This window comes from Vicia villosa, linkage group LG7 (genome assembly GCF_029867415.1).
Source record: "Vicia villosa cultivar HV-30 ecotype Madison, WI linkage group LG7, Vvil1.0, whole genome shotgun sequence".
Classification (NCBI taxonomy): Eukaryota; Viridiplantae; Streptophyta; class Magnoliopsida; order Fabales; family Fabaceae; genus Vicia; species Vicia villosa.
Genome location: NC_081186.1, coordinates 86,424,207 through 86,440,617, shown reverse-complemented (window position 1 = coordinate 86,440,617; position 16,411 = coordinate 86,424,207). Strand labels below are relative to the sequence as shown.

Genomic DNA, 16,411 nt, shown 5'->3' with positions numbered 1-16,411 from the left:
GGTTTACACCGGTTTTAACCGGTTCACACCGGTTCAATGACATATCCGATCCAACAAATGAACCCGACCGGTTATCTGGCCGGTTCCCGGTTCAACCGGTCTGACCGGCCGGTCCGGTCCGGTTTTTAAAACATTGTGTATATGTATTTATTACAAATTGCAAAAAAATATCTAATATAATTAAGGGTATGTTCGAAAAAAAAATAATTAATACACTTTGAAAATTGAAGATGATCTTATAAAAAAAGACAAGAAAAAAATTCAAGAGGGTCTTTATAACTAGGGACGGAGGTACTAGTAGTATTTTCTAATTCTTTTGTTTGTTGTTTAGACTCCAATTTTAGTCTGCTAACTTGAAAGAAAGTTTGAGATGATTTTTTAAATTTGATCGTTTTAATTTGCGGATGTATGGTAATGATAGTAGGGCTGAAATCAATATCTAAGACAACATTTATCTTAACTACAAATCACATCTTCAGGAATATAACCTATTTGGTTCTACCAGAAATCATCTCAATGCTTTGGCATAATGACACTTACAAACATATGAAACTGACTTATTGCTAAGCCAAAGAACATCTTCAGCGCTGAACTAATAGTAATTACATTACAGATACAATTCACTAATTTACAAGAAACAATGAAGTTTGTAACATTCTTTTTCATAAACTGTTTACTACATTCTTTCACTAAGTGCTCATTGGTATACGGATACTCGTACAACTTGTATTAACTTCGAATGAACAGTTAAGAGTACAATGATTTGAAGCCTTCTGTTAGAGGAACCACTTTTGCTGACAGCTTGGACTGCAATTTTGATGCAGCTTGACGAATATCCTGCAGATAGAGAGGCACATAACATTATTACAACAGATATTTGTTCAAATTTTGATACACAATAGCACTATAACATAGCTATAGCCGTTATTCGACAACATTGGTAATGCACCCTCCCAAGAGTTTTGCATCTAAATAGTATAGTAACATGCACATATACGTCTATTGAAGGAAAACCAAAACAGTACCTCTATATTGTATCTTGATGAAAAATGAGTCAACAGAACTGTTTTGTTGCGAATCCATTGAGCATTTTCAATGAGCTACAATCAACACATGATTACAAAATCACGAAATGGCATGAGATTAGGAAAATTTCATCTATGTGCGTCTTGACTATGTCAAACTCCCTATAAAATAATGGAGGATAAAGCATTACCTCAGATATATGTGTATGACCGCGTTGGCGTGCATGCTCTACGCTGGTCGAGTCATCTAAGAAAGTTGCCTGTTAAAATAATTTCAACAATCAAATAAATCAAACAAAAAGTAGGCTGAACTCGGGGACAAAATTATTGTAACCATTCTAGAAAAAGATTGTATTGTTGTACCTCGGTTATAAGCACTTTTGCTCTCAATGCATCAGCGTTAAGTGGGTCAAGCATAAAATCTGATGTTGTATCCCCGGTGAAGGCCACCTCGGGAGATAATATAGTGTCTGTAATCTAGAAACAAGAGTTCATTAAAAATAAAGATAACAAATTCAAATTAGAATCGAGTTTGCGATGTTACAAACCTCAACACCCGATTTTTTTACTTTCTCAATTTGTTTCCCATTCATGTGACTGTATTGCTTCCTCAGCTTTTTTCTAATTGAGTAAACTACATAACCCTGCAAAATTCAACCAGGTTCGCATTGTTACCCAAAGAGATCTGCAAAGTATCGCAGTATTCTCGATGGCAGAAGGCCAAAAATGTGCTTTTGTACAAGTGAGGTAAATTCTAGTACAGATACCTGGCTTGGTATAACATGGTGTGTTTTGAACGGTCGAACAACGAGGTCATTCCGTATTTCATACGTCTCCCCTAAAATGAAACTTTACAAATCATTTCCTCATAGATAACATCTGACCATCAAATAAGGACAAATGAAATGACACATACCGACATCCAAAGCAACCAATTCACAATTCAGTTCAACTTGGCCCAAGGACTCGTGAACATCGAGCAGCTTCTCAACATCATCTTTGATACAAGGAGGAACAAATACGGTGGGAGGTTTCAAATTATATAAAGCACGGCTTCCTATATACATCGGCAGTCCTCCCTAAATCATCCAAAATCCTCATGAGCTTATATTCAGTTTACACTCATCAACTATTGTACAAAAAAACTTAAAAGCCTAAAACTCTCAAAAAAGAATAATACAATAAATGAATTTTTTTCCTATAAAGTTTATTGTATAAATTGAAGTTACCTTCTACAGTTCTACAGAATCTCTATCATCTAGGTATCTTTCAATATGTTGTGCCAAATGTAACCCCACATTTCCCTCCTTTACTACCCTAAGTTCAAACTAGTTTCCGTGTGTTGGTTTTTTCGTTCTCACTTAAATATGTTTTGATATGAGCTAACTTTAACTTTGATAATGCTATGTATAAACCACATTGCAACCAACCATTCCTCCTTGTGCTAACCAAAGTACAAGTTAAAATCGACTTCTGTGTCTTAACTTTTTCAGAAGCTATCTTATTTTAATATATTCATATCGCATCAGTGTTGTCAATTACGGATCACGAGATTGTGGAAAGTAAAGGCAGAGAAATGTTCTTTCTTATGACAAAAAGTTCACATTGCTATCTATGGTTGTGAACAGAAAATGACCAATAAGTAGTCTTGGCTAAACATACAATAGCAGCTACTGGATTAATAATATATGCTTCAAACTCACTATGTCACTCATAATTCTGTTTCTCATGACAGTGACACGCATCATTTCTTATAGTGAAAATTAAGCTACGCTATAGCACTACAAGTCTACAACACCCATATAGATGCTATTTAACAAGACTTTGTACTAAATTGTGTATCGTAGGAAAATAGCACCTTGTACTAAATCGTGTATTGCAGAACAATATCCGCTATAGCATGCTATACGTAACTCACTTTCCCCCTCGCATAAAATTGATTTTGAGAGAATTGATTTTGTTATATTGATTCGGGTTAAAGTAAGATGAAGGTAAAGTGATTTATGTTTGGATAAATTCCCACAATCATGTTTAGACTCAAAAGCTACAAATGTTAGCTACAAATCTTAGCTGCAACTGCAAATAGAATCAATTCTGGAAAACATAATCAATTTTACTAGAGACAATCACAACAGAATCAATTCTACATGTATTTTGGGTGCTCCAAAACCAAACAAACACTATTTCAGCATTTCAACAGCAACAAGCAAAACAACAACAAAACAACCACAAATGCAAACAAGCAAAAGAGTGATGACTTACAATGTGATCAAGATGAGCATGAGTAATAAAAACAAAATTCTGATGAATAGCTCTAGTTGGGCACCTTCCAATATCAAAAGCACACTTAAACTCAGGAATAATAATACAAGTCTCATGTCCTCCAATTGAAACCCCTTCAATGGAATAACCTTCCAAGTCCAAACCTTTCCGAATCACCTGTGATTTCGCTACGCGGTACTGTTCTTCGTAATCGATTGCTTTGCTGATTTCTGATAAATAACCTGAGCCTTTAATGGCATTGACGACATGGGTTTGAAGTGAAACTTGGTTGGGTTGTTTTGGAGAGAAAATTGGTTGGTGAAATGGGAAAATTTGAGGGGTTTTGAAGGGGGAGTTTGTAAGGGAAATTTGCATGGTTGAATGGCGAAGCGGAAGAATTATCATGGAGAGAAGAGAGGAAAGGGTTTTGAGAGGGTTTTGGAAACTAACTACTGTCTTGAAGAAACACTGAGGATGTTGTGGAAGATAAGGTTAACTTGTTGGTACTGGTTTTGTCTTTTTAAAATAAATGTTATTTTTATAATTTATTTTCATTTTTTGAAAGATAAAATATTATTTTAATTACCAAATTTTTACAAAAAAAAAATATATATATATTTTTGTAACTATGTAGCTTTCATTGTCTTCTTATAAAGGTTCATGTAGTTGTATTTGTATGGTAATCAACTAATCATTGTATACATATAACATGATATTGGATTAATTATAGTTTTGATTATCTATTTACATGATATTGGATTAATTATAGTTTTGATTATCTATTTTGAGTGATTTATAGAAATAATTCATTTATTTTAAATTTAATTAGTTTTGATTGTACTTAAAGTAAACAATATCTCCATTTTAAATGGCGTGTTATTTGAGAAATGCAACAAATTATTGTATAAGAATATTTTAGAAATTTTCTAGATAAAAAATAAACACGTCCTTGATTTTTAGTGTAAAAAATAAGAAATGATCAAAATTGTTTAAATAAACACGTTCTGTATTGTAATTTGTATTTTCAAATATTTTTTCTATAGTGTGTGATCAAGCGGTGAAATGTTTGGGTCTTGAGTACTCCTCTCAAGGTCTCAGGTTTAAAACCTGCTAGGTTCAAATTACTTATTAAAATTTTTTTTTTCTATGCATCAAATTCTTTTAGAATAAATTATTTACTATTGAAAAATAAAGGTTATTGAAAAGATCAATAGTGAAATCTTGTGCACATGCATAATAAATCATTCACATCTTTATAAGGATTGATTAGGAGACAATTCCTACCCAAACTTATGTTTTCCCAAACCATCCATCTCTAACTTAGTTATAATTTAGTGTCAATTTTAAGAAATCATAAAAAATAAACAAGATTTTAAAAACTATAAAACATGCATTCCAAATCCAAGGGCATATCAACAATACATTGTAACATTGTTATATCACATTGTAAAATGTTTGAATCAATATCTAAACATTTTCTTCTCAATAACAATATCCAAATATTAAGATGTAACTGAATGACAGCAAGTATTTGTATTGATGCATGTCTTTTGTACATCTAGGCGTAACGGTTGCCTAAACAATTAAAAAAATAACATAACATTGCACAAGGAGAGACATATCATCTTGATTTCATATTTACAATGCATCAACAAAACACATTTTATCTACATGATGAATGGTAAGAAATGCTTGTTTGATTCTGCAAATGATACATCACTGCAAACTCCAACTTTTGATGTCGACAAGATTATCTCTGCATCTTGTAAGGTGAAACCATGAATAATAGGAAGAGGTAACCCTTTACTTAGATGTGAATTCGCATACGGCAGAAAGACCGTTTCAATAATCGTCCATATAGCCGGCTGCATAAAAAATAGGATAACACACCCTTGATCAACGAGACAGATCTTAAAATTAACTATGTGTTTATTTGGATAAACAACTTATTTAATCGCTTATTGCAGAAGTACTTATCATATAAGTGTCTATCCGTAAACATAAACACACCTGAATAAGGAACATTCGTAGATTGCCAATGTTGCTCCATTTCAACGACATTCCAAAGTCATCCAATCGGATGGTACCAACGAGGTTGTTTCCATTTATTTTGACCAAACCCGAAGCTTGTATCATCTGCGCAAACACAACGGAATACATAATACTCATCAAAGTGAAAGATCAACAAGAAAGGACAACTTATTGCAAAGTGTACAAAGACACGGATAAAGATTTGATACGATACGACGAATTTTGCAGTTGAATAGAATGATAACACCAAAGTAATGTGTTTGGGAAATCAGAATGGTGATGGAAATATCAAAGATCATACCAATGAGATACATGCTACTGGTATTACTTCATCTTCTTCCAAAACATCGATTGTTAAGTCTGCGAATATGTGCACACCGGCTTTCTGATTTGAAATCTCCACAACCGGAGGAGAAGACAAAGATATGTTCAAGTTCATTCGATGATTTGGGTATTTCTTGTACAGCTGAGGAATAATAAATCTCCACCCTGCAGTGTTCAATAGAGATTGATCTGGTATTTGGTCCACAATCCAATGCATAAATTTTGCCTGAAAACATCGAAGCAATTTCTCATTCGACACAATTCATGCTTTAAAAGACCATGAACAAACATTCAAACTTACATCATAATACAGGGCTGATGCCGAGTTGAAAACGGCCTCGTCTAAAGTGATTGCTAGCATTTTCGATGAGTTTGTGCATAGAATTGGAAGTTTTGTATTCTTATGTAAGAGGTTAGGAATAGATAGGGAATCATTTCTTTGTATAAATAACCCGTTGGTTTCAAATCCAACGGACGACTCACTTAGTAAGACATCGTTGATAATAGTTACATTCAAAGAAGAGTGGTCGTCGACCGGAACCTCCTTTGGGAGACTTTTCAAATACGAGTCGAGCTTCGAAATCCCATTTCCAAGTTTCTTGGTGATAGCATTTTCTACTGCTGATCCAATATTCCCTTCAAAAGCATCAATAATCCTGTTAGATATGAATCAAAACTAAGTCAAGACACCGCAAAATCATTTTCCGTCACATGAAAATAGAACATGAAAAATGAAATATTGCGGACATACCCTTGATAAAGCCAAGATGCACCTCCATCCAATTTTATTGAAATATCTTTAACAGAAGAATCACAGTTCTTAAGTTTGAGATCCAAAGATCCTTCTTGGTTCTCTAATCCCAATGAAAGTTCAACTTCCATGCCTTCAACCTTTCCAAAATCAGCACTTATCAAATTTTTTATTACATTTATGAAGAAATTAAACAGATAAAAACAAAAATATTACTAACAAGAAACCGGTATAGTTTTGAGCCCATGTTCACAAGAGTGGTTACAAATATAAAATAAGTAAAACATTGATTTTTAGATCAAATTTTGTGGGCTGAGGATGCTATAAGCCTACAACAAAGAGAATAAAGATGAAGAGGAAGATTGTGCAATGACTTCAAAGCGTGTGCGCACAATAAGTTTAATTTTGATTCATCGTCACCAATTTCTCAGAACTAGATGCAATAGGTACTTGCGAATCTCATTAAAAAATCCTAACTTAACTGGCAAAAGCCATCATTGCTAGGTTGAACGTCATCACCAGGGTTCGGTGTGAGTTTCTAGTGAGAAATGGCGAGGAGAAACGATCTAACTTCTAGAACTGGTTCAACAACTACTAATTGAACTTAGGCAGCCGTGAAGCATATTCATCATCAAATTGCTGAGTCATTTTAATTCTGTTCTGTCGAGTTTGTAAGAGGGAATCTAGGGATCATAATGGCGTCAATCACTTCAATTCTCTAAAGACTGTCATCTAAATATTTCCAAATTGATGAAAGTAAAAACACATGATGAATAGTCATGAAAGGAAATCTAAACTTAGCATAGTCTTTTTCCCTTCCCTTTAATTCTGTAATGATTTGATGTACTCTAAACTTGCCAAAGTACACAACTTCTTACAAGAAGAAAGGAAATCATTCATGTCCAGAGCCATCCACAAGGCTCACAGAGAAGGTCCAATAACAAGTATTGAATAGAAAGACGCACCAAACAGGTGGATCCTCATTCCTGCGAGGATATGTGATCACACCTTCCATCACATCTCTCATCGTTGAATCTAATCGAACAGCAACCTGTACAAGGCGCCAAATCACACAAGGATGGTTTTAACAGCCCATACTAAATAAGGATTAGACCGTGCCTCTGAGGTATTCAATTCATTCCCACTCTCATACTACTTTTCACTCAATTACTGCGTCGGAGTGCTAGCTAGATTACACTCAAAACATCTAAACACAGGGCATCAAGCTAGATTATATCAAAATCAAACAAAATTCTCATACCTGAACATGTGCCAAACCTTGATCAGAAATTTCAACAGGACCAATCCAAGTACTATAAGCATAATACCAACTCATACTCAAATTACAACTAACCCCAGAACCAACAATCGAAATCCCACTCTCTCCAGGCTTAACAACCGATGAAGCAACATCAATTTCATAAATTGTCACATCAGAAAGCACCAAGTAAACATTACCCAAAAACGGAATCCTTGTACCCTTTTCAATATTCGGTAACCGGAGTGAAACTATAGAGGAAATAGCCTTTTTCACCAGAAGGTCTTTCACAAAATCAAGACCATTTTGGGTGATTAACATGGATATGAAACCTTGGGTTTGGGGTGGAGATTGTGCGTGGCCGTGAATGAAAGAAGAGGTGAAGAGAAGGAGAAGAAGGAAAGGTGGCATTTTGGTTTGTGGGTTGTGGAGAATGGAGTTGGTAGTTCATTGGATGAAAGACAGAGACAACATAAGGGAACATGGAGAAGGAAACTAAGTTGCCCCAACAATACTCTAAACTGTTGAAGATGATGCGAAAAAGACAAAACTGCCCATCTTCTGTTTAATGTCATCTTTTGGTAGGTAAAAAACTTTTTCTTTTTTTCTTAGTGAATTCTTTGATATTCATATATTTTAAATTTAAATATAAATTTATTTATTTATTATTTTATTTTAGGCACGAAATTAATGTTTATTTTTTATATATTTATATGGAAAATACTTATATTTTTAATCTTTGAAATTTTATAAAAAAAATTTGTTCCTCTCACACTTTTGGATTAAAAATAGATGACATTTTCATTTTTTTAAACTAATTTATATTTTTTATTTTAAAATTTTAATAAAGATCTTTGTAACTTATTATCGTTATTTAAAAATAAATATATTATTATCTTTAATTAAATAATATACAAAAAATAAAATTATTTGAAAATTTAAATATTATAAAAGTTTAATGAAGACGCATTGAAAATATCATCTTTCTTCCATTTTATAAAAATATAAAATAAGAGGATCAAATCTCTAAGTAGACCTATATTTTATTTTTCATATACTCTAGTAATGTTTTAATATTGTTTTAGATGATTCTTTTAATATTTAAAATAACAATTTGACAGCTTTTAATACTTAAAGAATTTTTTTTATATAAATCAGATATCTTCTGCGTGCAACTGCGTAGACTAATATCTCAAATCTTGTAAGACTATAATAGACGGAAAATTCTCTCTAAAAAATTTAACACTGTTGCATGTTTAAAACTGAATTCAAACTCAAGACCTCTAATTAAGTTGGAAGAGAACCGAGATTTTCAGTCATTTTCTTAAATCATTATTTACACTAAACATTGGAGTTCTCATATAAAAATAAACTAGACGTCCACCCGCACGATGTGCGGATAAATTTTATTAAATAAATAATAAATATTATAGTTTAAATTAATGGTTTAAAATACAATGATTTGAATTAGCAATAATTTAATTGTTTGTATGTCTTGAAAAAATAACAATATATATTTTCAACAAAATTTAAAAAATAAAATAAATCATAGATTAAATGTAGTAAAATTAATACAGTAAAACATATTTAAAATATTTTCGTTGTTATTATTAGTATACAATAAATCTATATACTAATTAACAACCAATGATTTAAAAAAAATGTAGATATTATAGGTAGTATATATCATAATAAATTATGATTTGTAATAATTTGCGTTATTTGTTATCATAATAAATCATAATTTTAATAATTTAATTTGTTGTTATTCTTTTTATCATTTTAATAATTTTAAATTATTTCAATTCATATTTGATCTATGACCCGATAAAAATATATGGTCAATAACAATATATATTTACAACAAAATTTTAAAAATGAGAGAAAAAAACCATAAAATAGAAATAATATAAGAAAAAAATACAAACGATTGAAAATAATTAAAAACATATTAAATTGATTAAATAAAAAAATTAAAAAAATAATATTTTGATTTCATATGCAATTCCTTCGTCCATGTCATGCCTATACATGATGTAGCAACAACAACAACAAATTAAAGAGTATTATAATACTAATAATAATAGAACGTACAATTTAACAATATATATTTTCAACAAAATTTAAAAAATAAAATAAATCATAGATTAAATGTAGTAAAATTAATAGAGTAAAACATATTTAAAATATATATTTTAAATATGTTTTACTCTATTAATTTTACTACATTTAATCTATGATTTTGCATAGAGATTCTCAACATTTAACTCAAAGCAGACGCAGCAGATGGTGTTCAGAAAAGCAGCTTTATTTGCCACGTGATATTTATGTCACTAATTAGTGAAGTGAAAATCACGTCACTAATAATTGTAGTTAATTGATGAGTTGCGACGTGATTCCCATGTCACTATTTAGTGACATGTAAATCACGTCACTAATTTTTTTTTTTTAAAATAATTTTTGAAACCCAATTAATAAATTGTATATAAATTAAATTAATAATCTAAATATACTAAAATATATAAATTAAATTAATTAAAATAAATACTCAACATTTAATTCAATTTAATTCAACATTTAATTAAATTAAAATATATAAATTAAATTAATAATCTCAACATTTAATTCAATTTCAGACCTCCAATTAACTGAAGAAAATTCATTTCTCATTTTATTCTATTATTTTTGGATGATAATTACTCTCTAAAAAAGTTATGTATGCAACGAAAAAACGATTATTATAAAGCTTTGATTTTCTTGTAGATCTAAAGTAAAAAGAATAATATATGCACATTTAAGTGAAACCATTTAAACTGAACCCAGTAAATAAAATATAAATGTGTTTTTATTGGTAAAATCTTTTTTTATTAGTATATTATTTAATGTCATGATCACATACTAATTATTAATAATGTCATGTTTGATACAAACTTAATTTTTTATAAGTAAATAAATTTAATTTTAAAAATTAAAATTATCAGGAGTTAATGCAGTTGACATATATACTGTCATTTTTTGTGGTTCAAGTTAATGCAGTTTTTGTCACATTTGATAATATATTAAATTATCACTCAGAAAATCAAATTGTATTTTTTAAAAAAAGTATCAAATTCTTTTCTTACTTAGTAAATAATAAGACCACATTTTTCAAAACAATTTTTTTTAAAAAGAGTATCAATTTCTATTGTTACTTAGTAAATTCTATTCTTGCATAGTAAATAAAAAGTGTATCAAAATCAAATTCTTTTTTTTTATAATATATTCTTTTTACAAAATATATAATAAAAAATATATATAATTTCGTTTTAAATTAATTTATAACAAAACAAAATATAATATTTAAACAAAAATTTCAATTATTCTATTAAAATTTATTTAAAGAATTACAAAAATACCTCTTCTTCAATCTCCTTCAACCTTCTTCTTCTTCAACCTTCTTTTTCTTCAATCTTCTTCTCTTCAAAAACCTTTAAAAAAAACTAAATTAACAAACAGAAATATTAATTGTTGCAATTATAAAAACGAAATGATAAAAATTAATTGATGTAATTTACCTTTGATACAAGATTTGGAAGAAATTTGTGAGAAAATTTTTTTAGATTTGAATCTATAGATATGGTGGGTATGAGATTGGAAGAGAAGAAGAGAAGAGGAGAAAAAATGGGAACGAATGGCTTATGGGGAAAGTGAAACGTGTTGTGAAATTCACGTCTTAACTTTGCCACGTGATATTCACGTCGCAACCATCCCAACAATCATAATTAATATTCTCTCACCTGCAAAAGCTGTTTCTCTCACCTACTCAAGTCAGACCATTTCCCTCTTAAATTTTTGCGACGTGAATCCCACGTCACAACTAAAATTTTGAAAATTTTCAAACTCCCCCCATGTGAACATCATTGCCTTTTCAATTTTTTATTTTAATTTTATGGTTGCGAGGTGATTCCCACGCCGCAATTTTTTTTAAATAAAAATAAAGTTCTGACACCCACAATGTTTACGTTATGTATATTATTTTAATATTAAAAAAATTAGTGACGTGATTATCACGTCGCAACTAACTTTTTTTACCCACGAGATAATCACGTCACAACTTCACGTGGCTAGGGAGTGTTTTTCTTGTAGTGTATTTCCGTTGTTATTATTAGTATAAAAAAAGCTATATACTAATAAACAACCAATGATTTAAAAAAATGTAGATATTATAGGTAGTATATCATAATAAATTATGATTTGTAATAGTTTTAATAATTTGCGTTATTTGTTATCATAATAAATCATATTTTTAATAATTCAATTTGTTGTTCTTCTTTTTATCATTTTAATAATTTTAAATTATTTCAATCCATATTTGATCTATGACCCAATAAAAATATATGGTCAATAACAATATATATTTACAAAAAAATTTAAAAAATGAGAGAAAAAAACCATAAAATAGAAATAACATAAGAAAAAAATACAAACAATTGAAAATAATTAAAAACATATTAAATTGATTAAATAAAAAAATTAAAAATAATATTTTGATTTCATATGCAATTCCTTCGTTCATGTCATGTCATGCTTATACATGGTGCAGCAAGAACAACAACAACAAATTAAAGAGTATTATAATACTAAATAATAAGAAGGAAAAAGAAGTGATCTATTTAGATTGAAAAATGAAATTATAGGGTATAAATAAGAGAGTTAATGGAAGTTGTTTTTTCTTAAGAGGTGTATTGAAAGTTAATGGAGTGAGTGGGGAATGGTTTCATGACCCATATTGTTTCAAGGTAGTTGGTTAATTTTAATCACTTTTTAATTGAAATGAAGTAGTGGGGTTTACTTTTTATTATTTAATTAATTAATTAAGTTTTAAAATTATAATTTAGTATGATTAATTATTTATTAATTAATTATAATAAAAGAGTTTTGGTGGGAAGAAGTTCTAGGATTATAATTTAGTATGATATGATAAACTACTAGAAGTTTAATTTCTCTTGAATAACAAATAGGATTTTATCAAAGACTTTGTATGCAACATTTAAAGGATAATCTATCATCACCATTGGTTGAGCCTTATCATCCATCTTGCTCCCGACTTCATGTGGTATATGCCTTAGAAATAGTGAACAAATACTTAACCAACTCTGTTACTTGCAATGCAAGTTATCTAACAATTTTAAGTAACTGAACAACCAACTATATATGAAAAGCAAATCATCAGAACCACCATCTCATTCCATGCACTTAATATTATATACTGTACTGAATACAAGTTATACAAACAGTTGTAAAAAAAAAAAGTTATACAAACAGAATGATAGAATTAGAACCTAAATGAAAATGCAACCACTAATTAAATCTCAATATTAGACACACTAGTTAAATTTATTTAACACATACTAATGTAACAACTTTGAAGTCACTCATTATAAACCTCTGAGGGTGCTAAATATCATTTTTGTTCATCTTCTTAGTCAATACTATAAGACACATTATTAGTTGACTTTATTTTGTAGGTTAATTACAATAAGTCATTCATTAGAAGTTTTGGAAGTGCTAATTGTCATTTGACTCATTTCTGTTTTGCTTCCATCTTGCTTTAGTTTTGGCTTAATATCTTTACTAGCATTGTTTGAACCATCTTTGATGCTTACCTGCAACATCATAAAAATCATATTTATAAAATGTACTATGTTTATGTGGCAGCGACACCTCTGGAAAAAAATGTGTTAGTCTCTGAAACCGTTACTAACACTTATGAATACGTTTAATTTATTTACTTTTTTCGAATTATTATCAATATCAATGTGTCAATGTCAGTGTCGTATTTCTGGTGTTTGTACTTCATATTAATGAAGAAATTCTAACCTTTGAATGCTCATCATGAAATTGATAACTTGGTACAGTTTTCCTCCTGGACACAGTTCTCCTAGCTTTGAAATTTGTCTTTGTAGTTGATAATTTGAAGTTGCTAACTTTTTCTTCATGTGAACTTATCGAATAATTATCATAATGAATCGGCACTTCATTCGATCCACAACTCTCCTTTTCTTCGCCACCAGAACCATCTAAAAACCTCGTCTTTATAGTGATTTTGTGATCATTAGTGAAATTTTCATACTGATTCATAGCATGGCTCTCGACCGATGCAGTGTCTTGACTTCGAGTTGCCATCCATCTTTCAAGCCAACTCCAGCTCACATTTTGATCCATGCTGTTATGTTTTGCTAATTTTCTCTTAGAACATATTCGTAGCTGCAACAATACGGATAAACAACTTAATTAAGCGCTTATTTCTTCAACACTTATCAATGGTTTTTGTTTATTACCTGTTGTGAGAAAGCATAAGCCAATGCTCTTTCTCTTCTTGTTGTTGCCTCCATTCTGTTCTGCATTCTCAGTTTCGAAACATTGCTACTCACAGTGCTGTCATCCCAATCTTCCTGAAAAATTTCAATATAGCTTAGAACTTCTTCCGTTTCATATTATAAGTCGTCTAAAATTTGACACACGAGTTATGTACGATTTCTTAAACTACTCTTTATTCTCTCATATTGAGCTCGTCTCTAGCTTTAAAAATGTCTTATGCAAAAGATATTTGACTTTTGGCAAAGCCAAAGCCGTCTTAAGTTTTGTGAGATTCGGTGTAGATTAGTCACGGTTCAACTGTGACAAAACAAATATGAACTCTATTTAATTATGGAACAAATATTTTGGCCCCTATACGTTAGTCCGTCTTGCACGTTTAAGAAGCATTTTTGATTTTAGTTTTGTTGGAAATTCAAATAATAAGTATGAGAAAAGTGGCCTAATGAAAGATTAAACTTTACAACAACATCATCATCACACTTGAACTTTAAAAAACTAGAGGAATCTTCTTTACATATTTTTAACCACTCTTCTATATTTTTCCTTTTGTTTTCTGATAAAATGTTAACCACTCTTTTATTTAATATCAATATATCAATTTTAATTCACAAAGTAACATTGTGTTATGTTATAACTTATACCTTTTGCTTTATTCCTCTTGTTCTGTTCCTGTTCTGAATATGATTGTAAATGCTAATCTTTTCTCCTTCAATTGAGAAAACCTCAGTGGAATTTCCTGTTTGAACTTCAACTGATGTAGCCATAGATTTTCTATCTGGACTTTCCGTCACTAAATCGAGCTTCTCTTCACGAGTTTCCGACCTTACGATTTCTTCATTTTTACACCTTAACTGAAATTCATAGCATAAACAAACATAATTCCTTATGCATGGCTTAAACATGATAAAAATCGAAGTTACGATTTAATGATTAGTGATTAACCTTGAAGCTTCTATATGCTGATTGAATTATAATAGCTGCTTCTTCTTCATTCAATGATTTATGGTTTGAATTTGGTTTTTTATCTATTGCATTCTCAACAGTTTCTTCACTCTTGGTATCTTCTTTATCGGTCGCAAAATCTTCTTGAAGAGACTGTGTGACTGTGATTTCAGAACTCTTGAATGAAGCTGAATCTTCCTCTGCAAGGACTGAATTGAATTCATTTCCGCACAAGTATGATTTAACAGAAATCCATCTTCGATTTTCGGTTGAATTGCGTCTCATTATCTGTTAACATGAGATAATTCAAAACTTTTTTAGAATTCTTGAACTCTACACAGAGAACATTGTATTATTCTAACTTCGTGGTTGATAATCACGGCCTGAGTTTAGACCGCAATTTTAACTGCGACATCAAGATTTTTGATGTCTGTGTAGCCTCAACGTTGAGGCTACATCATCTGCATTTGACTATAATTCTCAACAATATAAAAATTATTGCGAATTAAGACAAATGCAATTTGAAGAGATAAAAGATGGAAGCTATATAATTTGAGAGACTTACTTTGCTTTCATGAGACCTAATAGCATGATTTCTTGAGAAGACATTTCTTACCAAGCCAACAGTGAAACCTATCTAAGCTTGCCAATTCCAAAAGAGAAAACTTTCACAATGACATTAATTGTACTCAACTATATAATATATATGCCAATGCACGTTTGATATAAAGGTTGTTACATTATTAGAGTTGGATATAAAGTATAAAAGTCAAGTAAAATTCTTGCTTGATCCAACAATAATATAGATTAAAATAAAATTTTTTTAACTTTGCTTTTTCAAATTTGGTAACATCATCGGACCGGCGAGAGGCTAATAACAAGTCATCAGTCATCAGTCAAAAGTCATAAGGTGTTGAACTTGAAGGTATAGTGTATTCACTAGCTTGATACCCACACTCAATCCACGCCACTACGATTATTCACTATTAGATTTATCTAACGATGCCCACACGCTCCACGCCAGGAAACATGAGACATCTCTAACGGTTCCTTATATATAAAGTCTCCCGCGCGCCAGACCTAAATTAACTCTAATTATAACTTACTCTACTATTTTATAATTCATTCACCGACTTGATTGTTGAAGTGCAATCCATCCTCTTAACCGTCGCACCAAAAACTTGTTCGATTGCACCAATACTCTACCGTACATTTCTTAAGACAGACTAATCTAGAGAACCAATCCGATTTAGTTTTGTTTTTAAATTATTTAAAGTTACACTAAATAAGTATTTTATGCCTAAAAATAAAGTAGAATAAATGACATGTGTTAAGTAGAAATTAAATATTGATGATGATCTGTCTACAAAGCTGGAATGGTACCACAAAATAAGAAACTAATAATAGAAAGAAAAAAGAGTATGGAATTGAGTGCAATGGTTTTATTACTTTTACATC

The 16,411-nt window shown here is 30.4% G+C and overlaps 3 protein-coding genes across 3 annotated transcripts; all 3 read right to left on the bottom strand.

Moving 5' to 3' along the window:
* Positions 1-536: 536 nt before the first annotated feature.
* On the bottom strand, positions 537-3,783 carry LOC131617701 (tRNase Z TRZ2, chloroplastic-like). Its single transcript, XM_058888964.1, has 8 exons — positions 3,288-3,783; positions 1,942-2,104; positions 1,793-1,863; positions 1,574-1,669; positions 1,389-1,502; positions 1,217-1,285; positions 1,026-1,100; positions 537-837 (listed from the first exon to the last, which is right to left on the bottom strand). The coding sequence occupies exons 1-8, from the start codon at positions 3,690-3,692 to the stop codon at positions 748-750; spliced, it is 1,083 nt and encodes a 360-aa protein (XP_058744947.1). The 5' UTR covers positions 3,693-3,783; the 3' UTR covers positions 537-747.
* A 916-nt stretch (positions 3,784-4,699) lies between these two features.
* Positions 4,700-8,184, bottom strand: LOC131621079 (putative BPI/LBP family protein At1g04970). The gene is made up of 6 exons (XM_058892289.1): positions 7,655-8,184; positions 6,394-6,533; positions 5,944-6,298; positions 5,620-5,868; positions 5,298-5,423; positions 4,700-5,152 (listed from the first exon to the last, which is right to left on the bottom strand). The coding sequence occupies exons 1-6, from the start codon at positions 8,060-8,062 to the stop codon at positions 4,955-4,957; spliced, it is 1,476 nt and encodes a 491-aa protein (XP_058748272.1). The 5' UTR covers positions 8,063-8,184; the 3' UTR covers positions 4,700-4,954.
* Positions 8,185-12,794: 4,610 nt separating this feature from the next.
* On the bottom strand, positions 12,795-15,652 carry LOC131617700 (protein IQ-DOMAIN 33-like). Its single transcript, XM_058888963.1, has 6 exons — positions 15,519-15,652; positions 14,954-15,241; positions 14,653-14,862; positions 13,972-14,085; positions 13,511-13,897; positions 12,795-13,296 (listed from the first exon to the last, which is right to left on the bottom strand). Exons 2-6 carry the CDS (start codon positions 15,236-15,238, stop codon positions 13,174-13,176), a joined length of 1,119 nt encoding a protein of 372 aa, XP_058744946.1. The 5' UTR covers positions 15,239-15,241; positions 15,519-15,652; the 3' UTR covers positions 12,795-13,173.
* Positions 15,653-16,411: the final 759 nt, after the last annotated feature.